The 22,819-nt window shown below is 46.0% G+C and overlaps 1 protein-coding gene across 21 annotated transcripts in view; it reads right to left on the minus strand.

Annotated features, from left to right (window-relative positions):
- Window positions 1-22,819, minus strand: part of macf1a (microtubule actin crosslinking factor 1a) — a 124,808-nt gene that overhangs the window by 56,569 nt on the left and 45,420 nt on the right. For 11 of the 21 annotated variants that reach the window (XM_086013985.1, XM_086013993.1, XM_086013994.1 and 8 more), the window contains 30 exons: window positions 19,219-19,385; window positions 18,978-19,090; window positions 18,573-18,679; window positions 18,361-18,480; window positions 17,754-17,849; window positions 17,278-17,405; window positions 16,509-16,602; window positions 16,277-16,431; window positions 15,615-15,897; window positions 15,405-15,533; window positions 15,235-15,312; window positions 14,968-15,129; window positions 14,526-14,630; window positions 14,223-14,444; window positions 13,801-13,953; window positions 12,337-12,491; window positions 11,652-11,778; window positions 11,336-11,519; window positions 11,101-11,261; window positions 10,598-10,776; window positions 10,363-10,501; window positions 10,054-10,247; window positions 9,789-9,948; window positions 9,138-9,221; window positions 8,670-8,777; window positions 8,489-8,587; window positions 8,140-8,262; window positions 7,616-7,707; window positions 7,403-7,538; window positions 2-6,013 (listed from right to left, as the gene is read on the minus strand). In XM_086013985.1, coding sequence (XP_085870111.1) covers window positions 2-6,013; window positions 7,403-7,538; window positions 7,616-7,707; window positions 8,140-8,262; window positions 8,489-8,587; window positions 8,670-8,777; window positions 9,138-9,221; window positions 9,789-9,948; window positions 10,054-10,247; window positions 10,363-10,501; window positions 10,598-10,776; window positions 11,101-11,261; window positions 11,336-11,519; window positions 11,652-11,778; window positions 12,337-12,491; window positions 13,801-13,953; window positions 14,223-14,444; window positions 14,526-14,630; window positions 14,968-15,129; window positions 15,235-15,312; window positions 15,405-15,533; window positions 15,615-15,897; window positions 16,277-16,431; window positions 16,509-16,602; window positions 17,278-17,405; window positions 17,754-17,849; window positions 18,361-18,480; window positions 18,573-18,679; window positions 18,978-19,090; window positions 19,219-19,385 — 10,065 coding nt within the window. Of the gene's footprint in view, window position 1; window positions 6,014-7,402; window positions 7,539-7,615; window positions 7,708-8,139; window positions 8,263-8,488; window positions 8,588-8,669; window positions 8,778-9,137; window positions 9,222-9,788; window positions 9,949-10,053; window positions 10,248-10,362; window positions 10,502-10,597; window positions 10,777-11,100; window positions 11,262-11,335; window positions 11,520-11,651; window positions 11,779-12,336; window positions 12,492-13,800; window positions 13,954-14,222; window positions 14,445-14,525; window positions 14,631-14,967; window positions 15,130-15,234; window positions 15,313-15,404; window positions 15,898-16,276; window positions 16,432-16,508; window positions 16,603-17,277; window positions 17,406-17,753; window positions 17,850-18,360; window positions 18,481-18,572; window positions 18,680-18,977; window positions 19,091-19,218; window positions 19,386-20,626; window positions 21,871-22,819 lie in introns of those variants that run through there. The other 10 variants (XM_086013983.1, XM_086013982.1, XM_086013979.1 and 7 more) reach the window with 3 other exon arrangements.

Here is a 22,819-nt window from a genome sequence, read left to right on the forward strand (position 1 = left end):
CCTTGCCAGAAGTGGATTCACCTTCATCTTCACTTGACATCACTTCTACTTCATCATCCCCTGCTCCTTGACTGGCAAAAGCTGGAACTGACGCAGGAGGTTCTGCTGATCCGGAGTCAACAGAAGCCTCTTCTGAGAGGAGGAGTGCAGTTTCTGGAGACTTATCTTCAAGACTTTTGGTAGTTGTAGCTCGAGGTGGTTGGTGCCCTTTCTTCCCTTGTTCTGCTCCTGTGGCGGAAGCCTCTGACTGGGCCTCAGGATGAACATGTGGTTGGCTTGAGAGTTCTTCACAAGAATCACCAACTTTTGTCTTCTCTGACAGATTTTCTTCAAGAGTGGCGCGTTTCGGTTCCTCGGGGTAAGAACTTGGTTCCGTGGGGTAAAAACTCTGTTCCTCTGGTGGCCTAGAATTAATTGTAGAGGGCTGTGTTACCTCAGTGTCGCCACCGCCACCGGTTGATGGACTCTCAGGTAACTTATGAGAATAGATTCCTGCAGTGTTTTTGCTCCTTTCTTTTGTGGACTGAGAATCTTCTTTCTGATCCGTCTTATTATCTGCAGACTTGACGACTGGAAGCTGCTCCTTCCCAAAATGCTCAAATACAGAAACACCTGCATTTACTTTGGCAATTTCTAGTTGTAGTTTATCCTCCTCCTTACTCAGTGTCAAGTTGTCACCACTCTTGAGAGTTTCTTCTATGACTGTGGTCGCGCTCTCCCTGACTTCCTCAGCAGCCTTCTTTTCGCTTACTCCAGCCTCAAACACCTTCTTGAGGTCACTCTCTGTGGCTTTCAGCTTCATGGTGACCTTCTGCTCATCCAGCAGACTCTCCTTTGGAGTTACTTCCTGCTTGCTCTTGCCGATCACCTCCTGACTGCTGACTGATTGTTCTAGTTTGTTCATGACAGACTGAGGGTCTTCAGCTGGGCGCCTCTGCTGCACCCTTTGGTCAGTGTCCTCATGTGACGGTGCTGTACCATTCACATGCCCAGTTTCATCATTTTGGGATTGTTGTTCTACCACATAATGTTCAGCCCCTGCTTCTGTCTGTGATTCAGTGCTGTGCTCTTGACGAATTCCAACCGTCTTGTCGTGACTAGACGATGCTTTCTCTAGCTGATAACTTCCAGGTGGAAATGTGATTTCTGGTTGCCTTGTTTTATGTTCTTCCTCTGCTACCTTTACCTTCTTTTTACTCCTCTTCTTTTTCTTGGTTTTACTTTCTTTAGCCAAAAACTCGTCCAACAGCGGTTGTTGCTTCTCCATGGCAAAAGCAGCCTCTTTTTCAAAGCTCAAAGTTTTCTCTCTTTCGACATCATTCCCCTCTACAACATCCCCAATCCTACTGTCCTTGTTACTAGATTTTACGTGTTCTCTCTCTTTGTCACCTGTGTGTTGAGTCATGGAATCAATTGGTGAACCATCTATGACTTGGACCAATGTTCTTCTCTCATCCTTGGATCTAGAGTGCAACTTTACAGGTTTCCAATCTGGCATTTCTCCATCCTTTTCCTTCACAGCTTTGTCAATATTTGTGTCACCTTTATCATCATTTGTGTCATGTGCTTGAATTGATTCTGGAACCGAACTTTCAGGTATGGCACCTTTTTGTCCATCTGTGTTCTGTTGACTTATTTGTGATTTGTCGGCAGCCGGTTTAGGAATCCTTTCTGCCTTCACGATTTGCTGTGCTGCCTCCTTCAATAGCTGTTCTTGTGGCTCCGTGGCAGGAGGAGCCTCAGTTTCAACACAAATATTCTCTCTTTCACCATCATGTGCTTCTACGACATATTGCACCGTAGTTTCCTTGTCACTTGGTTTTACTCGTTCGGGTTTGCCATCTGACTTTTTCTTGTCCACTTCCATAACACTTTTGGTATCAGAGTTACAATCTTGACTCCATTCTGCAACATAACTTTCAGGTATACTTTCTTTTTGTCCATTTCTGCTCTGTTGACTTTTCTGTGGTTTATCTGCAGCCGTTGGTTTAGTAGTCTTATCTGAACTACCAATCTGCAATACGGCCTTCTCCAACAACAGTGTTTGATGCTCCATGACAGAAGTAGGCTCAATTTCAAAGGTCAAAATCTTTTTTCTTTCCCCATCATTCCTCTCTACAACATCCCCCACCTTACATTCCTTGTCAACTGATTTTGTGTGTTCTTCCTCCTTGCCAGCTGTTCTGGAGTCCGTCGGACCGTCAACGTCTTGGACTGACTTACTTCTCTCATCACTGGATTTCCACAGCAACTTTTCAGGTATACAATCTGACTTTTCTCTGTCTTCATCATTCATGCCTTTGTCAACATCTGTTTCATGTGCTTGAATCAATTCTGCAACCAAATGTTCAGGTATGCATCCTTTTTGTTCATCTGTGTTTATCTGTAATTCAACTACAGTCTTTGGTTTCGGAATCTTTGCTGTAGTGATCTGTGGTATGGCCTCCTCTATGGCTTGCTGGATTCTTTTCTCAACATTTGCAGCAAAGTTACTCAAAAGGTCAATGGAACGATCTGGCTCCAGTAGCTTGTCTACTTCAGTTATAATGCCAACAGTTTCTGAAGATGTCAACGGTTCTACACTACCCCATGAACGCATCTCAGGGCTAATTGGGCACTGTGTGCTTTCTGATGATGAGGTGATAATAGGTGAACTATCGTCATCAATTTTTATCTCCAAAAGAGTCAATTTTTCCTGGATTTCCGAAGCCATGTCACCAGAAATCAGCCGCAAAGCGACTGCATCACTGAGATTCAACACTTGCTGACCATTTGCTGGATTAACCAAACCACCTTTCATAATCTGGTTAGTGGCAATTTCTAAAATCATATCTTCAGAGATTAAATCATTTTCAGATGCTTGAGGTAGAGGAAGCCTTTCCCCAGTGGTGATATCAACAATGCCACCACTGTCTGCCTGGCATTGAAGCAGTCTCAGAGCTGGAATTGGGTCAACTTTCTTAGCAGATAGAGCTTCAGGAATAGTCATGCGGCATCCTGTTTGCTTGTTCTCAATCCCAATGAATGGTTTCACTTCCAAAAACCGCTTGCCTGTCTCAATGTCTATTTTACCCTTTTTAACAAGGTCTGAGTAAGGCACAATCAGAGCGGTTTGGGGGTCAAGCACTCCCTGTGTGGCTGTGCTTGAAGCCATAGCTTCACTTGCAACCTCCTCATCCAGAAGACCCTGAGCAACTGCCTCGCTCAATGTGACTCTACATCTTGAATGGGGGTCAAAAATTGCTCCAGTCGATGCTTGTAAAGCCGTAGCCTCCATATTTGGGGAGCTGCCTTCACGTTGGCAAGCCCATTCAATCTCCTCCAAGCCAGGAGCGAGAGATCGATCCACAAGACCTCTGTCTACAGCATCAGACACCGACAGCCTCATTCCTGATGCGTGATGAATTATCCCACCCTCGACCACCTGTCTGAGCAACACCTGATATGCATCTTTCGGGTTTATTAGACGCTTCTCAATTGCTTGGTCCAGAGGAACAGGACACTGAGTCTCTGGGTCAATAACACCTTCCATCTGGAGCTGTAAACTGGCTTTAGTGAGGGCTACTTCAGTCCCACTCACCTTTCCTTTGTATGCCTTCTCAAGTGCTAGTAGTTCTTCTCCTTGATCATCCTCTATTAGTCCAAGGTTTGAAGCTAAGGTGACAGAGATTTTCTTATCCCTATGGAGGTCTACAATACCTCCAGACGCCACCTGGGCTTCGAGCAGTCGAGTTGCAGTGTTGCCGTCAATTAAACCAGCTTGAGCTGCCTCCCTCACCCCACATATCAGATTTTTCTCCACATCCACGATACCTGCAAGCGTTTTATCCGAATTTAGGACACTCCACATCAGATCTTCATCTGGTAAACCTTCCTGCAGGACGTCATCGATGCTCAGCGACTCACCGCTTCTAGCATTGAGGAAACCGCCAAACAATCCTATGTGAGCCATTAATTTGACCGCAGTGCGACCTGGAAGGATGCCCTGAGCAACCGCTTCATCCGGGAGCAACTTTTCACCATCTTCTGTCATCAGACCTCCCTGAGAGAGGTCAAAGTCCAACAGTTCAGCATCTTCCTCTCCAGATGCAGATTCAGGGATATCAACAACAGGTTTGGCCAGCTGTGATATTTCCTGTTTGAACTTAGATTCAAACTCAGATTCAAACCTGTCAGGTTTCCTCAAATGCTTTGAATTGGAATGTTCATTTACTGAATCTTTTAAAATGTTTTCAGCCTTTTCCGGCTCAATCGCTGTTTGCAGGAGTTTGGATTCAGCTGCAACCTCATCTTCTGTGTCCTTTTTAGATTTATCTCCAAGACTTTTTAGCTTTCCTGATGAAATCTCAAGACCAGATGTGGCTTTTTCTCCACCTTTTAGACTTTCATCTGCAACAGTTTCTGATGATCTCACTAAATGAATCTTAACAGTTGCCAAAGGCTCAATTTTAGGTTTGTAACTGTCTCGCTGTCCGCCATGGGGCTCTAAGTCTTTGTTTTGTGTGACTGTACAGGGAGTTCCGTCTTTTTCCTCAGTTTCCACATCAGTAATCTCTTTTTCCATCAAATTCATTGCTTTGACCAAATCTTTTTGTCTGGTCAGACTGACAACAGTCTCAACTTTGTCCCTGCTAGCCGCATCTCCAGGCATTAGGTGGACTGCGCAAAGTAACTCCAGCAACTCAGGGTCAAATAGCACAACCCGTTTCCCCGAGTGTGCATCCACATAGCTGTGAGTCATGAGGTGGAAGAGCAGCTTGTGTTTAGCTTGCTGCTTGGCATCCATCCTGTCTGCTGCCTCGGCATCCCACGCAAGGCTAGCGGGAGAGGATGCAAGAGGTGGGGAGCTTGAAGAACCCCAACTTAGGCGGTTCAGAGATGGCGTGCCTGACGGGTTAATGTTGAGAAGAACATCTGGCAAATAGATGTCTTTGAGAATATGAATGACACTGGGCTCCAGAACTTCCTCAAATGGCAGCAACTGAAGAGTTTCTGAGTTGTACAGTGCTGCAACCGCATTACGCTGCCTTAGGATGTTTCGTGCTAGCTCCCCTGAGATAACTCCTTGCTGTAGAGCCTCCGCGATGGATAGGACTTCACCAGATTCAGGCCACAGCATTCCCATAAACGTCCAGAGGGATTCAAGGACCAACAGAGACATACGAGCAGAGAGAAGGTCCCTGTCGATACTATTTTCCAAATCCAAACGTTCTCTAGTTACGGGGTCGAGAATCCCACCATTTTTGAGCTGTTGTACGAACAGGGAGCAAGCCAAGTCCTGGTCCATGAGTCCGTGACGAATCGCCTCGTGAATAGTCAGCCTGTGTCCAGATCGAGGGTCCACAATCCCACCAGCAAACAGCTGAGCTTCCAGGAGCCGCTTGGCCACTTGCCGATCGATCAGTCCTTCTTCAATGGCACGGAAGATGCCAACTTTTCTACCGGAGCGGAGGCAGACACTTCCTCCAGGTTGTTGTTTCACAGGAAGCAAGAGAAGACCTGAGTCGTTGTCTGGGACGCAGCGCCGAAGCAGTTCAGTAAGGTTTACTTTCTCAGCCGTGTTTGGATCTATCAGCTGTCTGCGTTTTAGCCTGGAATCGAGCTTGGCCCGAAGGCTTCTGGATGACAAGAGCTTCAAGTCGTCTTCTGGCATTAGGATTTCGAGAATACGAAGCCCTGCCTCCTCTCGAATTAGTCCAGACTCCATGGCTGAAGCTAACGCATGCACATTCAGTCGCTGGCCGCCGGTGGCAGATTCCACCAAAAGCAGAGTGTTCTCCAGTTCTGAGAGGGACTGCCTGGCATGACCATCAATCAAACCTCGAGTAAGACTTTCATCCACGGGGAGGACAAAGGAGCCATCGGAAGAGAGGAGCCCCCCCGTGGTGACAAGCTGGGCCTCCAGGAGGACACGACACGTGTCCTGGTCAATCAGACCACGCTGAGCCGCTTGGAACACAGGGAAGGTTTCCACACTTCCCAGGTCGATCACGCCAGCAATGCAATGTGGCACCTACCAAAAGAATGAAATAAAATATGCTTTTGTACCAGTACACACATAATATACTATATATATATATATATATATATATATATATATATATATATATCAAAATGACACCACTACTACTACAACTACTTCTACTACTAGTACTACTACTACTAGTAGTAGTAATAATATGTAATAAATTGAATTTAAATAGCATTAAATTAAGTTATTTTTAAGCTCTTAAATACTGCTACTACTACGAACAATAAAAATAATGATGACAACAGCTATAATTATACCAGCCCAAACAACAATTACAATTTATTGCACTTCTACTACTAACAACAAAAAACAAGATGAGGACATTAAAAATAATACTCCATAACTACTATTACCACTAAAAACAATAACTGAAAAATGCCTATGTATACAATAATACTTTAACTAAAATCTGGTTTGAATGTTTAATAATCACGTATACATTATTTTTTTTATAAGAAATCATATAAAGGAGGCATTAAAGGGGGCTTTAATGTTATATATTAAGGTAAAATCCCCACAAAAATAAGCACATGGAAGAAAAAGAGCAAACTATTTTAGCATATCAATAAGCAACATAATAAAAGAAGCAAGCAGTACTTACCCGCGGTGGAAAATCACACTTAACGGGCAGAATGCAGCACGGCGTGAGAAGCTGATGTTAGCGTTGTGCATGCCACACTCCATCTCGACCCGTAACCACTACATTGTTGTTGTTGTTTTTTTACTATACCCTAAACCCTAATGATAAACTGACGGTAACGTTCACAACGCTCCTTTGTGGCCGCTTGCTGTTAGTGGTTGTTGACAAGCAAAATGCTGGTTGGAGAGTGACACCGTTAGAGAATTGCATTATAACAAATAAAGTCAGACACAAACACACCCTCATAAATACTCGTGATCTGGACACAACATGCTCATGGTGAGGTTGTTTGTTTTTGCATAGCTGGCCTCTGGTGCACACAAACACACACAACAGCAAAGCAACACAATCAGATCGTGTACATTCATATCCGTATGCTCAATGTCAAATAATTATATCCATTTTATGGTAATTGAGAGCTTAGAGTGTACCCACAGGGCACTTTATTAGGTACCCTTGCATGGGTTATTGTGGGTTAAATTGAATGCTTTTGGTACCAATGAAGGCCTGGTGTTATGAATGACATCAGCAGCCCGGCAGATGTGATTGGATGTGATGAGAATGACAACATGAATTTAGGAAATGAGGTTGGTGGTGAAGTTAACGACATGAGTGCAGGCGTTGGTTAAGTAAGGTGACGGTTTGTACACACGCAATACTGTGAACACACCACGCACTTGCATACTCAGTTTGTGAGTGATGTGGAGACTCAAAGTGACTTTTCCGCCCACCTTTCTCTCTTCCTCCCTGGCCAATTGCTGCTCCAGCTGCTGCATCTGCTGTGTGGAAGCCTCGCACATGTTCCGGTAAGTGGACGTCAGCTGCTCCAGCTGCGCCTCCACGTGAGCGCGCTCGTCCGGGGAAAGCCTGTGGTCAGGCGGGACGTCGGGGTTGGACGTTGGACGCTGTGGGAGTGGACGTCGCATGTGCGTGAGGGGACTTACTTGGCGGCCTGTTTGGAGAGGAGAAAGACCTGCGTGCTTCTGATGGCTTCGGCCACCTCGTCTTTCTTGGCAGCAAGTTGCTCGCTGATGGCCTGTATAATATCAAGAGTGGGAAATAAAAACGTCTACCGTAAGATATAACCCTCCTTCTTTTATATTGTTAGCTTAATGTGCGGGGTATTGGGTTAGCTCTATTGCTGCGCCAGCGTAGCATCCGAGACGGTAAAAACAAAAGTCGCTTTTCTATTTCATCCATGTAGGAGCTGTACAATGAATACAATTTTAATCAACATCGCATATTGTATTGACGGTGTCATCAGTGTATAATCACAGAGTAAATCGCAATCGCAATATTGATTAAGTCTAACTAAATTAAATCGTTCACCCCTGATCCCTGTGCATCACTCTTCTGCCAATCAACCCACTGTTACACTCGTGAATAGTTGGATTGACTGTTAATTGATGAGTCATGCCTGGAAAGTTTTGCAGTGCTAAACTAATCAAATCTAATCAGCAATGTTTACCTGTTGTGCAGCGAGTGACGACTCGGCATCGGGGCCACCGGACCGACCCTGGAGACCTCCAATCCAAGCCAGCAGGTCCGACACCTGACTCACCCTGGCCTGCTTCTCCTCCTCCACCTCTTTCTGCATGTGTGGGAACAATGATTATTACCTCCACCAAGGAGCCTGCTCTTAAATAGTACAAGGTACATGGTACAAGTACCAAATATTGCAGCACAATTACACAGTTACATAGATTCATAAATGGGGGAAAAAAAAAAAATCATCCATCACAATGTGATGTGTATTCTTTAAAAATGAATACAATAATACATGAATAAATAATTAATAATCCTATTTAACATCTCACCTCTTCTTCTTCAAGTCGCCTCAGGGCGTCGCTGATATATTTGACGTGTTGCGTTGTCAACGTGACCAAGGCCGTGTAGCGTGTGCGCAGGTCCATGAACTGGACGGGAAAAAAAGAAAAAAAAAAAAGAAAAAAGTATGATGTGAATTCATACATAAACACACATTTCAGATGAATTTACCTCCTGAGTGATGGCATCAGAAGAAGAGTGCATCCTCCTCCTCTTCACCGGCGACTTGTGTGTGGACTCCACAAAGGCTCTGAAAGTCATCAGCTGTAGTTCGTAGTCCTGCAATAAAATTTTTTTTTTTTTTTTTTAAATTGAAATGAGGAGTGTTCAGGCTTTATTGAACTATTAAATTAAAATGTCAGACGGAACCAATCACACCGCATTTTCAGAAAAAAGGGGATGATGCAACAGTGACTGAGGAAGGATACATTTAATATTAGCAGGAAATTACAATTTGAGCTGCCTCTTGATATGATCAGTCATAGCTTTAATTTTTTTACACCACAAATTTCAGGTTTTGTTCATTTCAGGTTGTGTGTTCATTCACGATATTGTCCCTTTGTCATTCATTAAAAAAAAAAAAAAAACGTATAAAGAGCTTGATTGTGCTAACTATTAACAAACTATATATACACTTACCTTGACTGAAGTGCAGTAATGTTTGGAGTGAGTCTGGCAATCATCTAGCTTGGTCTGGTTCTCTTCAATCTCGGCGACCAAAGCCTGCAGTCATTTTAAAATGACATGAATGATTTATTACTAATAAATACAAAAAAATAGAACTAATCACAGGTCAACATTTTTTTAAGATGCTAGTAAACTTTTCTAGATGAGTTTTTTGCACAGACTATGAATCTGCCCTCATTTTTTCACTAGCAGTTTGAATAATAATATTATAGAAATAACAGGTTAGGTTCAGCACCAGGTGGATTTTTTTCCTAAAACGTCAATTGGCTATCAATTGTTTTAATGTTTTAAATTAGCGGCAAAAAATACATTGAGGGACACAAAGCCATTTCTGATTAAAATTAGCCGTTGACCAGTGTTATCACTATGACCATTAATAAACCGCAATAACACTTATGTAATACATAATTGTCAATAATACAATCAACAATTTTGTTAAAACATGAACGAATCAACAAAATGCGTAAGGAAAAAAGTGAACATAAATAAAGGCTCATCTTTACGATTGGCCTCCGATGAGCAGTGAAAAATCCAACATCGTATCCACATGACCAACGTTGTTTCTATTCATTTTGAGTATCATCAGACGGCGTGCGGCCTGACCGTCTGCTGCGCCAGTTGCTCGGAGAGCGCCTTGCTGTCGGTGGTCCCGGCTGGCATGTTCTCCTGCTGCTGCGTGGTCTCTTGGATCCACGTCATCAGCTCAGAGTGTCCGTCTCTGTACTGCTGCAGAACCGAACCAATACCCTGCAGCTCTGCCCGCCTGCGCCAACGGGACAAAACACAATTAGGCTATTTCACTTGCGGGCGTCGCTACAATGACTGGAACCCTATTCCCGTACCGCATGAAGCGTGCGGAATCGCTCACCGTGTTTCGATCTGCTTCTTAACACCGCTCCAGCGCTCCGCCGCCTGACTGGCTCGTTCCTGGTAGCGCTCCGGCTCGGGGCTGCGGTCCGGGCGGAGGGCGGCGAGACAGGACGCCGCCTCCTCGGCCCGGAGGACGTCCGACTGAAGGGACTCGAAGACGCCCTCTTGCTCGGACAGCTCGCATTGCCACTTCTATGAAGAAAGGGGGAAAAGTTGTTGATTTGGATTTACTGTAAAATATCTATCCATCCATCTACAGCGGAGCCGTCCATCGGTCAATTTATTATACTGGCGTTTAACCCCTTACCCCCAGTTGCTCTCCAAGGCTTTGGATGGCTGCTGTGTCCGCAGGAAGGATGTCCTCCTCGCTCAGCCTGCTCTCGTACTTCCTGACCTGACTCTCCGCCTCCTCCAGACAGCGCAGCAGCACGTCCACCGTTTTTAATCTGGGCAGGAAGCAAAACAAACAAACAAACAAAAAAAAGAAGTCTCTTTAACGGAGTGAACTTCACCGTGCCGTGTTTAAACTTGGGCACACTGACTTTTGCAGAAAGACGGATGAGAGGTGGTGCAGCTTGTCCATCTTCTCCACGGCCTGGTTGAGCTCCGAGCGCAGGGCGGGGACGCCCGAGGACGCGGGCTTGTCCTCGAAGAACGCCACGCAGCGCCGAGACACGCCGCTTAAGTTAGAGCGAAGCGCGTCCAGCTCACACACCAGTTTCTGGAAATAAGAATTTCAGTAAAAATAAAAGATTAATGATTTTTTTTTTTTTTTGGAAAGCAATTTTTTTAAGAAGAAAAAAATGGAAAAAAGAGTTGCCATGTTGAAAGTAAATGAGGAATTCTCTTTTTTTTTATATAAGAAAAATATGTCATTTGGACATTAAAGTGGAATTCTGAACAAGGAAAAAAATAAGTAGAAAATTGTCAAATATTTGTATTTGGTGGAGGACATTTTTTTTTTCTTTTTTAAATAAAACGTTTTCACGTCACATTTACAATCCAAATTTAACATAAAAAAACCCCCCTCAAAACCCCAAGTAACCTCCTGCTCGGCTATCCTGACGGCGTTATCCGCGCTGTCATCCGCGAGCCGGCTGGGTGTCTGGATGGCGCCAATCAACCTCTGCTCGGCCTCGTTAAGACGCAAGGTGACGTTCTGCAGCTCCGACATGTACGAGCGAGACACTGACTCGTCTTTCTCCTCTGAAGACGCACAAAAGCCGTGAGCATCGGCGAGCCTGGAGGGAGGTCCCCTTTGACTCGGCGCGCTCTCTCACCGCTCTCCATGTTGAGCAGCAGGTCGCGGCAGCGCTGCTGGGCTTGCCTGACATCCGCCTCCAGCTCGCGCCGCTCAGCCGGCGTGAAGAGCGAGCTCTCTCTGCTGTCGGACAGGAAGTCGGACAGATGGGAGTCCAGGTTGTCCAGGACTTGCTGGCGCTCCGACGGGGACTGACTGCGGACCTGAGGACAAACGGCACGTTTGTTCCGATAGCAACATTTATAAACCAAGCAAATGGTGCTTTTATTGAGAGAAAAAAAACGGTCAATTTAGCTGGCAAGACAAAGCAAAAAGACGTTTTGATGAAGACTGACCGTGTCCAGGTTCCACTCTGAGACGGCGCGGAGGTTTTTGAGGAGGTAGTGCCAGGATACCACGCTCTTCATGTTGATGTGCAGCTGGTGCCACAACGACATCACCTGCTGGTACAACTGCTCCGTCCTGCAAGCACAGCACAGCACATGTCACTCTTACTACCCAAACATGCTCGAAAATATTTACAGTTTCAGTTTTTAAGTCAAAAGGGAGAGTCGGATGGTACCTTAAAAAAATTGTAATTATCAACTAATCACTTAGCAAATGAATCGATTTTGTTTTATTACCACATCATTCGGATTCATCAATTGACAAAATAAATTGACAGTTCATTCGATTATTAAAATAATCGTTTGTTGCAGCACTAATAAGATCTAATATATATGTACGTGGATTAATTATAATTGAATGTATATTGAGAGTCATGCTATAAAGGTTAGTTAGGAGTGTTCAAATATTTTTTGAAACATTTGCATGATTACTGTGTGAATACATAGAACGAGGCAATCTATTATGCCTCAAAATATTTTTTTTTTTTTTACAAATATCTACTTTTTATTCATAATTTTGTAACACTTAAAGTAATTCCAAAAATATGTCGTCTTCTTATCGTGCGACTACTGAAAGACCGAAGCATTCACAGTGTCTTTTCAAAAATGCAAAAAGCCTGCCGCGTGCGCTTACCTGCCAGCGGCATCAATGGTCTCCTGGTTGGGCGGCGGCACGGTGAAGCAGACGGAGGGAACCATGGCCTCGTTGCCCGTGGGGCTGATCACCTTCCACTTGGTGCGCTGCCCGTTGTCCTCCAGCACGCATTCCTCGCCGCGGATTATCGTGATCTGACACCGATCGTGTTGGGACGGGACGGGACGGAGGAGGCCAGGATGGAGCGTGGGGGAGGAGGTAATTAGTTGGGAGTGAAGATGAGGAAGGATGCGGCAAAGAGGGAGAAACAAATGGAGATTATTGAGGCTTCCGATGATTAAAAAAAACAAAAACAATTGAGTAGTACAGTCAAACGTGTCAGCGATGCAAACAAATGACATGCGAAATGGAAATCAAGACAACACAAAGCCAAATGATGACTGAATGAGTTTCACTGAGATGATGATAAGAAGGTGCACTAAACAAGTCCAATCACAACTTCACACTCGGGCCAAGCCATACAATTATAGTTATTAATTAGAGAATATAGTTAGTTACCTAAAAACTTTGCCCAAATTATGTCTTGGATTTTAACAAATTAAGAATCCATGTATTCTAAAACCCTTCAAAGTCATAAAAATCCATGACATTTTAGCCTATTTGAATATCGCATCAATTCTTAAAAAGTATTGGTATCAGCAATTCTGGCTTTATCACGTCGATACTAAATCTTGGGAGCATCAGATTAAAACTAGATTAGAACTACAGATTCCGTGTAACACTTTGTTGCAAGGCATCTGTATCAGTTTTGGCATTAGCGACACCGGACCTGCATTTGCTTGTTATCAGATTGATACCAAATCTTGCACTTCCAGTTTCCCCTTTACCATCTTGTTGATTTCATGATCGTTATTGGTGTTAATCTCGGTGACACTGGAGCTGTGTTGACTTTGGATCTCAACAAATCTTGCAGCCGAGCGCAAAGACAAAGCATCACAATGTTTCTGTTACCCAAGTAAGCAGATTGTGTTTGTTTGCGTCAGAATGATGCGACTTGAGTGAGCACAGAGCGAAGAGGCGGAGCCAACCGTAAGCAATCAATATGACAAAATGGTCGCTCTACCTGAACGTTTGTCTTGACGGCCCGACCGACGAGTGAGAGGAGGAAGGGAGGATGGGAAGAAGTGAACAGAGAGGAAAAAGATGAGGGGATGGAGAGAAGAAAACACGATATAGTGAAGGAGAGAACTTGTGCTAGTGTGCCAGATGACCATTTTCAAAAAATAACTGTAAATGTGATTAATTATTTTAAAAATAAATAAATCAATAAATGAGACATTACATTGCTAGCATTGAGCACACTGTGCAGAGAGGAGAGCTCATTTGGAGTGGAGGTGTAAAATAATAGTGTGGGGTTATAGTGGCAAGCAGGTATGTGCACAATTTGGGAATGTTGTCCTTTTGAACGATTCCCCCCCCCAAAAAAGTTGTGTTTGCAGCTACCTCTATCTGTTTGTAGTCGCAGACGGCGCGGACGGGCGTGGCCGCCGGCAGGGGGCTTTCGGCGCAGCGGGGGCGCAGCTGCACCAGCGTCTTGGCTCGGCCCACCAGGCTGGCCACCTTGCCGCGGTGCTCGATCAGCTGCTCCTTCTCTTCCTGCAGGCAGACAGGTAGAAAGTCAACTTTGCAAATGCTGATGTTCTCACATTTTAACGATTTATATTTTCTGCACGTCCATTTGTTCGCCCCGGAGTATCGTAAATGGCATTATTGTTGCCATGACAACATCGCTAGCGAGTCATCGGAAAGAGCTGTGTGTATGCATGTTTGTATATATATTTCATATCAGGGTTCTGTGTGTGTATATATAAAAATATATATGAAAAAAAAAAAAATTAAAAAGTGAGTGTGGGCGACGTCTGTACCATGGAGTCCTGCAGCAGGTCCTCCAGCCTGCTGAGGCGACTGTTTCTGTCGCAGGTGTACTGCCTCTTGATGTTCTCCTGCAGCTGCCTCAGGTACGACTCGCAGTCGCGCACGTCGCTCATGAACTGGAAGTAAGCCGTGTTGTCTTTCAGATGCTGCTCCACGCACACGCAAAGCTGGTCCACCCAATGCCACTGCGTCTGCAGCGCGGCGCTGTACGCCTGCAAGCATCGTCATCGTCGTCATCATCATCATCATCGTCATGTCCAAAGTTGCGTCATGAAGAACCCGCTCCTCCTCACCTCCAGAGTCTGCTTGGCGGGATGGTTCTCCTGACACAGGCGCAGCGCCGTTTCCTGGAGGGAGCGCACCGCGCCGTGTTTCTCGTCCAGCTCACGCCGCAATTCCTGGACGCACGGCAACCATCAAACAAACACTCCCAAGTGGCCCTCAATTCATTTTTGAAAATAAAAATGCAATACAACTCAATTTATGTCGCACATTTCGCAACAGCTGCAGCTGTAACAAAGCACTTTACACTTCAAATATTTTGTGAAAACATCCACCAAAGTCAGTTCTTGCACATAATGTAGGTTTGCTGTTTTGTGCCATCTGTGAATGGGACTTTTTTTTTTTCTTTTTTTCTTTTAATTCAAAAGAGACAAAAGAGCTATTGTATTTGTATCATTATTTACCCACATCGCGTGTGTCAGTTTGTGTGTGTTGGGTGTCTGCTCCACTCACACTGTACATCTCCCGCTTGGCGTCCATGTTGGTGTTGTTGGGGCTCCAGTCGAAGGCGATCTCGTCCTCCTCGCGCTCGTTCAGCCAGATCAGCTCCTCGGTGCAGTCGCGCACCACGGAATGGAGACTCTCCAGACTGCGCAGCCGCCACGACGAGTTCTCCTAAAGGCCGAGCGTGAGACATGACCGCACGGCGTTGGGATGGCAACGCACACGGGAACACAGTGACTGATAGCGTGCGTGCGTGCGCGCGTGCCCTTTGCTGACCAGTAGTTTGCAGTACTGCTGCTCCAGTTTGGCCAGCGTCTCACAGTAGTTGCTCTTGAAGTTGGTCGACACTTTGGCCTACAACGACAACGTCGTCAGTGTTGTTGGCCTGACATTGGGGATTATTTCCGGCCGCCATGTTTACGCCTTTGGTGTAAGCGAGTGCATACCTGGTAGCTGCGAGCCTCCTGCAGGCCGCTCATCAGCTCCTCCACAGCCGCGTGCACACTGTTATGTTCCTGCAGGTTGTTTTCCACCGAAGGCAGGTCCGCCCCCCATTCGGCTCCTTCCAGAAGCTCCTGAAGCACAAAAAAAAAAAAAATTGAGCCAGGGGGTCCTGACTCCTCCCAAGGGGCGCCCAAGGACGTGCCCGATCGAACCTGCGTCTCCTCCACCCATCCCAGAAGCTCGTAGATGAACCTCAGGCTGCCCTCGTCCTCGGACGACGACATGGCCACCAGCTGGGAGCGGGCCAGCGGGCGGCGCAGAAGGGCGGCCCCGGCAGCGCCGGCGGCCCCCGGCAGGGTTTGGCCCAGGGAGAACCCGGGGTCCTCGGCGGGGGCGCGCTGGCTGAGAAGCCGGCCCCCGGTAAAGTGACCTTTTCTGTACAGGCTGGAACACTGAAGTCGGAGAGACACCAGCTCCTCTTCAAGGCACGACAATCTGCATGGGAACAACACACAACCTTTTTACTACCTTCACCAAGGTCATTGAATGGTTGTGTCGATTCGGGCTGCAGCTATTGAATATTTTTTAGAATAGAGTGTCATTGCAGTCCTAGTGTCAACATCTTAATAGTTTTGGAAACTGATATTGTGGTTACACACAAACATTACATTTTAAAATATTCCAAAATGTATTTCTCTACGTGATGTATTCTTATTCCAATTAAATTTCAAGATTAAACAGATTCAACCCAAAATAAATTCAAAATCTGAACTAACCTCCTCTAACCTTTTAAGATCCAAGATTGTAAATTTGACTTGAGAGAAGTCTCAGTTTTGGTGAAGCGCGCACACTCTCATCCGACGTGCGGACCCACCTGAACGCGAGCTGCTCCACTTGGTAATATTTTTCATTTCGGAGGACTTTGAGCTCCTGCTGCATTTGTGCCATCAGCGCCTCACAGTCGTGCAAGTAGCAGGCCAGCTCGCTCTCGCACTGCACCGCCTCGCCGCTCTCAGCGCGCGACATGTCCTGCGCCACGCCAGATGCGTCAGCCGAACACGTTCCGTGTTGAAGGTCACGTTAAAGACGCAAGTAGTCATACTCACGGCTTGCAGCGTGTTCTTCGCCAAGGTGAGCTTTTCCTCGCAGTCCAAGGCGAGGTTCTGGAACTTGTTTGCTTTCTGGAGCAGCGACTCTAGCCTGAACACATATGGAAATACACATTTTTATTCATTCCATTTCTATATACACATACATAGAGAGGTCATTTACATAGATTTGTATATAAAGTTTCATTCGTTCAGTGACCACGCTTTGTCACGTGTTAAGAAAAATAGCACTCAACAATACTGCACTGTCACGAGGGGGGCAATAAAATACATATGTATATACATGGAGAAGATGGTCACAATTTTTCAAGTAAGCAGCAGTAATCATTTTTCGCAGAGGATAAATATTAGATGCCTGTGAGTAGGGCTGAGCGATTTTGGAAAGAAAATAAAAGGTCTGTCATGTTAATTCAAGGTTCATTTGCCTTTATTTTGGCATAAACCTAACCTATAAGACCAAAACGTTTGTCTAAAAAATATATTCTTTATTGTAATACAAATTAATTGAATCGTTTTTTTATGGGTAAATGCAAGGGAAGAAAAAACAAAATCCCATATTAAATCGCAATAGCCACCATTACAATTTTTGGCGAGTTTGCCCAAATAAATGCAATATCTTGCCATTACATCACTTTAATTGGCCCACAAAAGGCAAATTAGAGCACAAAAAGATGACATTTTTCCTTTAAAATGTATAAATAGTGTCAAATAAGTGATACATTTCAAACGGAAATGCAATATTATGCCATTAAAAGTCAATATTTACCTGTCCACTGCAGGTCGAAGAACCTTCTCTCTTTCCAGCATCTCCAGAATGAGTTTGCCCCACTCCTCCTCCAAGTCGTTGGGGTGGAGACCCTGAGGAAGCTTCACGCGGCCAAACTCCATCCACACCTTGTGACACCCGCACACAAAGGTGAGTACACACTCCAACAGACAACATGATAGCGCGTGAAGAGGTAACAGTGGAAGTGGGAGTCAGCATGTGTTGATAACAACGAGCTGCATTGTCAGCGGGGGAATTGGCTGCAGGCGGAGGATGAACCTCTCAACTCCACAAACTCACCCAAAAAAAAAAAGACATTTTTGTTTGGCGTGCCTTAAATGTGCACAAGCAAGAGCACATTTTCCAAAGAAGCTGTCTGCTTGATAAATTATGTTTGATAGGTGTGATTGATGCTCATGGAAAGCAGTGTACGAATGTGGCCTTAAAATTCCTCCTTAACGCCATTTCCCATTTACCTCCAGAAGTTTATAGAGGTGTTCCACATGACTTTTTTCCAGCTCTTTGGCGGGGATTTCCGTCTCCTTGAAGTGGACGTACTCGTTGTAAAGTGCCTGCAGGAGCACAGGTGACAAAAGTCCACAGCTGATATCACTAACTAGTGGCGGTGTCCAAACTTGATTCGTTCAACTTGTATCGATGCTCCTCTTTCTTTTCCGTTACTCCTAAACCTTGCGTGCAATTAAAGGGTTTCTTGTTAAACCTGCCTACAATAATAGTTTAAACTGTAAATACACCAAAACACGCATATTTCAAACTCTTACATCACATTAACCTTAAAAATACTTGGCTCGCCGATTTTCAAACCAAATGTAACGTGAAATGCAGCAAAGACTCTACGTAAGTTCCACTAACAACAATCCCTGACAGAGAAAGATCTTTTACACTGTCGAAATGCATCACTTTAACAATACTTTCTTGACAGCGCTTGCTGCTTTATTAGCCAAGGTATTGGCGCCATCTTGTGGCATTTTGGGGCATTGCAGGAAGCGCACAAAAATATGAAAATCAGCGAATGGCTGATGATAGGTTGCACAGGAAAAAGAAACAAAAAATGCTTCACACCTTGAGTTCTACTGGATTCTGTGGAAAGTTCTTGTTGGCCATGATGGCCGTTTGATGGCGGCTCCATTGGAGCAGAGACGAGAACTTGGACTGATACTCGGACCAGCGCTGATCCACCTCCTGAAATATTAAAAATAAGCACATTTTAGTCACTGTGGGTGGTATTAGGCTTAAAAAAAAAAAGGAAATAAATGAAATTGATCAGGGCATACATGTGCAGCGATGCCCTCGCCTCCCTCTGGGATTTTGGGGAAGGCGTCATAGATGGACGAGACATACGTGATGACCGACTTCTCATCTGGGGATGGAACGTCCACGTCTGGCGGGAGGAAGAAAAGGAACAACTTGAACACAAAATACTTGAGGAGGTGCCAAAGTGTCATGTTAATACAAAAATAACAATTCCATTTAGCCTTCAACCTTTTATTGGTCCAAAAATAACCCAGAATTAAAAAAAAATAATAATAATAATAATAACAATTTAAAAATATATCAACCTACAGAAAAAGAAAACAAATACAAGGTACTAAAAGCTGCGGCGTTCTTTATCTGACGCTTCTAGAAGGCTGTGATTTAGCAACCCGTCAGTCCACCAGTGAGTGCGAATGTATCCTCACCCTCGGCGTCCAGCAGTCTGGTCACCCCGAGCGACTCGGCGATCTCGAAGGCCTGCTCTAGGTTCTCATGGTTGCTCTGCTGTGACACCGCCTCCATGTTGATAAGATCGGGTCTGGTTAGGGAGGGGGGGGAAGAAAAAAAACAAAAAAAACACTGATGAAAAACAGGCTAGCTGCGATAAAAAAAACATATACAAACATACTTTTGTGAGCAGGGCATATTGCGAAAAGTGACAGCAACCTGTATCTGTGCAGCAGGGCGTTGAACATGCGTCCGTCACTCCACGACGAGGTGAAGTTGACACAGCGGAGGCCCGGGTAGCCTTCGATAGCCTGCTGGCTCCATAGCAGCAGCTTCTCCTTGGCGGTGAGGTCTCCCGACTCACCGCACACATAAATCTCAGAAATCTGTGTTGGAATATAAAGACTGGCCGATTAGAAGAAGAATCTCCAATCACATAAAACAAAACAAAAATATTGCCAAGAGACATATTTTGTCCTTCAGCCTTGTTTCCACCAAAATAGTGTAAATGAATTCAAAGGTGAGGACGGCGACACCATCGACATTCATTTAAATGTTGACCAAGTGGTGTTTCGCTGCTGTGCCCATCGCTGCCAACAACGGGGTGCTGAAAAGTGTCATGTTGGATATCCCTGAACCCTTGACAAAGGAAACGCCCCCAAAATCTGCCTGACTGCTTTGTGGGAACGCGGCTAAAACCTGCAACCTTCTGGTTTTACATCATCCTTTGCAGAACCAGCTGGGAGACACAAGGTATCCTATGTGTGGTTGCTATGGGAACAGACTTGTAGAGTATACCTCCCGATTGGCTATGCCGCCAACTCAAATGGATTATTCCAACTGTTCATGGCGGCCATGACTCTCCATGTGGCGTTTGAGCCAAGTGAATGAGCTGATCTTAGTATGCCAACTTGCTCACAACATGCGCATGGGGGGGGGGTACTTCATTCCCACGCACATCCTTCAATATAGGGTGGGGGGGTGACTTCATTTTTCAACACAGAGAATTGTTGTCTGCTGCGACTGCTCATTTAAGCCTCACATCTGATCACGAGAAACCTTGAAAATATGCACAGACACAGCAGTGACTCAGCAAAGTGCGCCTAGCCTCGACCTGGCAGCTACGCAGCACATTTCTGCATCGCCTGATTGCTGCAGAGAAGCTTCAAACACGCACTTATGGGCTCCCAACATGGCGCGCGGTGTAAAAGACATGAATTCAAATCAACGAGCTAACCCCGACGCTACTAAAGGGCAAGGAAGTAAGAAGGTGGAAAAGGCAAGATGCTCTGTGCCGCCTTGATTAGACTCTTGGGGACAGAGGCAGGAAACACAAGGCCACTGTGCCTGATAACGCACACATACAGTGCATCATTCGGAGCCCTCAAATAGTGAGAATGTAGATATTGGAGGCAAGGCAGTCGCCCACTCAAATGCCTGCGTCAGAAAAATATGCAAATACGTTCCAATGTACTCAGCTTAAGTGCGGCAAATATGTCCGAATTTGGAGTAGGTCCTCAACGTACAATCAAGACTAAACTAATACTTGGACTAAGGTGACTGTTACTTGATGTGCCCTAAGCTTGAATTTGATGAGCTTCGGAGTGGTGAAAAGCTCCGAACTGACCTGCGGCAGGTGCCTATCAGCAGCCTGTTGCTGCGGCAATGTCTGCGGACTCTCCGACATCGCGTCCAGTCTCTCCGGGGAGCTACTGGTTAGCTTCTGCCAGTCCACCCGGATGGGAGTGGTGACAGCCGTTTCTGGCGAGGTCAGCGGCAGGTCGCTGGCGTAGCCCGACTCCAAGAGGGAGTATCTCTCTTGCGATCGACTTGGCGTGTCCAAGCCAAGTCCTTCCCCGGCGAGATTGTCCGGTATCCAGGTTGGGTTGAAGGCGTCGTCCTCTTCCGTGTCTCCTTCGTCCTCCGACAGCTGGACTTTGAGAATATTTCCTGTCACTGGAAAAGGCGCAGGGGGCTCTTTGTGCACCTCGACTTCACGGCCACTGTCACCCTTCCATGCTGGAGAGCCGTAGTCACTGGGGTACACTGTCCTGACCACGCAGAGTTTACCGTCCACCTCCCTGATGTGGACCACACCGTTGTGCTCTCCTAAACAAGGCATCTCTAATGTCTCAACTGCCCGTCTTTTCATCATTTCACCTGTCCTCTCGGGCTTATTTGCTTTGTCTTCGTCAAGTATGCAAGGTTTCTCCACGACCCCGTGGACTTTCTCCCGAACGCGGCAGACCCTCCCTCCTCCAGGAGTGCCGGTATTGCCCAGAGTCGGCGCAGTGTAGATCGGGCTGGTGGCGGTGGTTTGGCTGGGGATGCTGGAGACGTCAACGTTGGCGCTAGCGGCATCTTCCTCCCCAGGGAGGCAGAAAATTCCTGTCCAGGCCGGACTGAGTTTGGGGCTATGCTGAGCTTGTGGAATACCTGGCCCGAGAAGGCTACTGGTAGGAGAATATGCAAATGCCGGGGAAAGCATACTGTGATGTTCCAACTTGGGCAAGGTGAGATGAGAGCTCGGCCCGCCGCTTGAGTCCAAAGTTCGTTGAAAGGAAGGCTTCGTCTCGACAACTCGAGGCTCATCTTTGACGTCGACTTTCCTGTTTTTACGTCCCCTGTGCCTTCGCCTGAAACGTAATCGCTTCTTGGATGACAGCGGAGGGCCTCCGACAAGTTCAGAGTCTGGTGGAGATCTGACACAACCCATTGAGCTCCCCATTTTATCAGTCCCAGCTGAGAAATTTTTTTTTTTTTTCAAATTATGTCACGGCAAAATCCCACGAAAACAGACCAATGAATAATATGGATGCACTCTCTTTGGGGAAAGAGTGAGAGAGAACCTTGTTCCTCTGCCAATAAATGATTCAGTTGCAGTTTCACCCCCCACCCTGCTACATCTTTACCCCTCCCTTACGTGGTCATCTAGTCAAGAGTGCCCGCACTCTCAAGCCGTAGTCAGAGGCTGAGCATACACATGGTACCTGCCCAATTATTATTATTTTTTTACTTCCCGGAAGACTTCTGTGAGCATTCAAGGACACACCAGAGACATGCGGTGGATGGAGGAAAATCCGCATGGATTTCAGCGAGTGATTTATCAAAAGGCGACTTGGCGAGTGGCATCAGAAAAGTGCAGCGTAATCCGGGGTTGTCCATAAAGCATTACGTAGACCCGCCACGCTTGTGAAGGGATTCAACAGTGTCATCCCTCACTCGTGACAGTTAGCTAACATGTTGCCAGTCCTTGAATTAATGATCGCCTCGCCTCTAGTGCAGCGGCGTAGGTCGTCCCTGGGGAAATTCCAATCCGGTAGGCCTGGTGCCAGGAGGTTCTAAAAGGCGACGCGGTCGATGCCTTGCGTAGTGAACGAATGCTCTGATTTCCGAGTGGTGCCGAGGCTGCGCGGATTGGTTATGAGGGAGACACACAGAGCTCAGCCGACCAATGCAAGCGTCGAACGCGGCCGGGCTGGGCCAATCTTTTCGCGGATTGCTGGATGGTTGGCATCGGCTTCAGCGGTCACGTGGGCTGCAGGTTTTGCAGACGCCAAAACATTGCAGCGACTAATTCCTGTCGGGCACGTCGTCCCAGGGAATCATCTCTGCATGCGCATTGTTTGTTCCCTGATGCAAGCTGCAGAGGAACGACTCCAGGCGCCACTCTGAAGACTTGATGTCATCCACGTCAAGGAGTATCATTCATTCAAGCAGCGAGCATTGTCCCGGCCGTAAAGCTTTGTCAACGTGCCAGCGACGCCTCCATCAGGTGGTGCAGTGCGACGGCAAAACAAATCCAGAGTTTGCGAGAGGA

The sequence above is a fragment of the Filicampus tigris genome, chromosome 18 (genome assembly GCF_054856515.1).
Source record: "Filicampus tigris isolate MCC_2025a chromosome 18, RoL_Ftig_1.0, whole genome shotgun sequence".
NCBI classification, from domain to species: Eukaryota; Metazoa; Chordata; class Actinopteri; order Syngnathiformes; family Syngnathidae; genus Filicampus; species Filicampus tigris.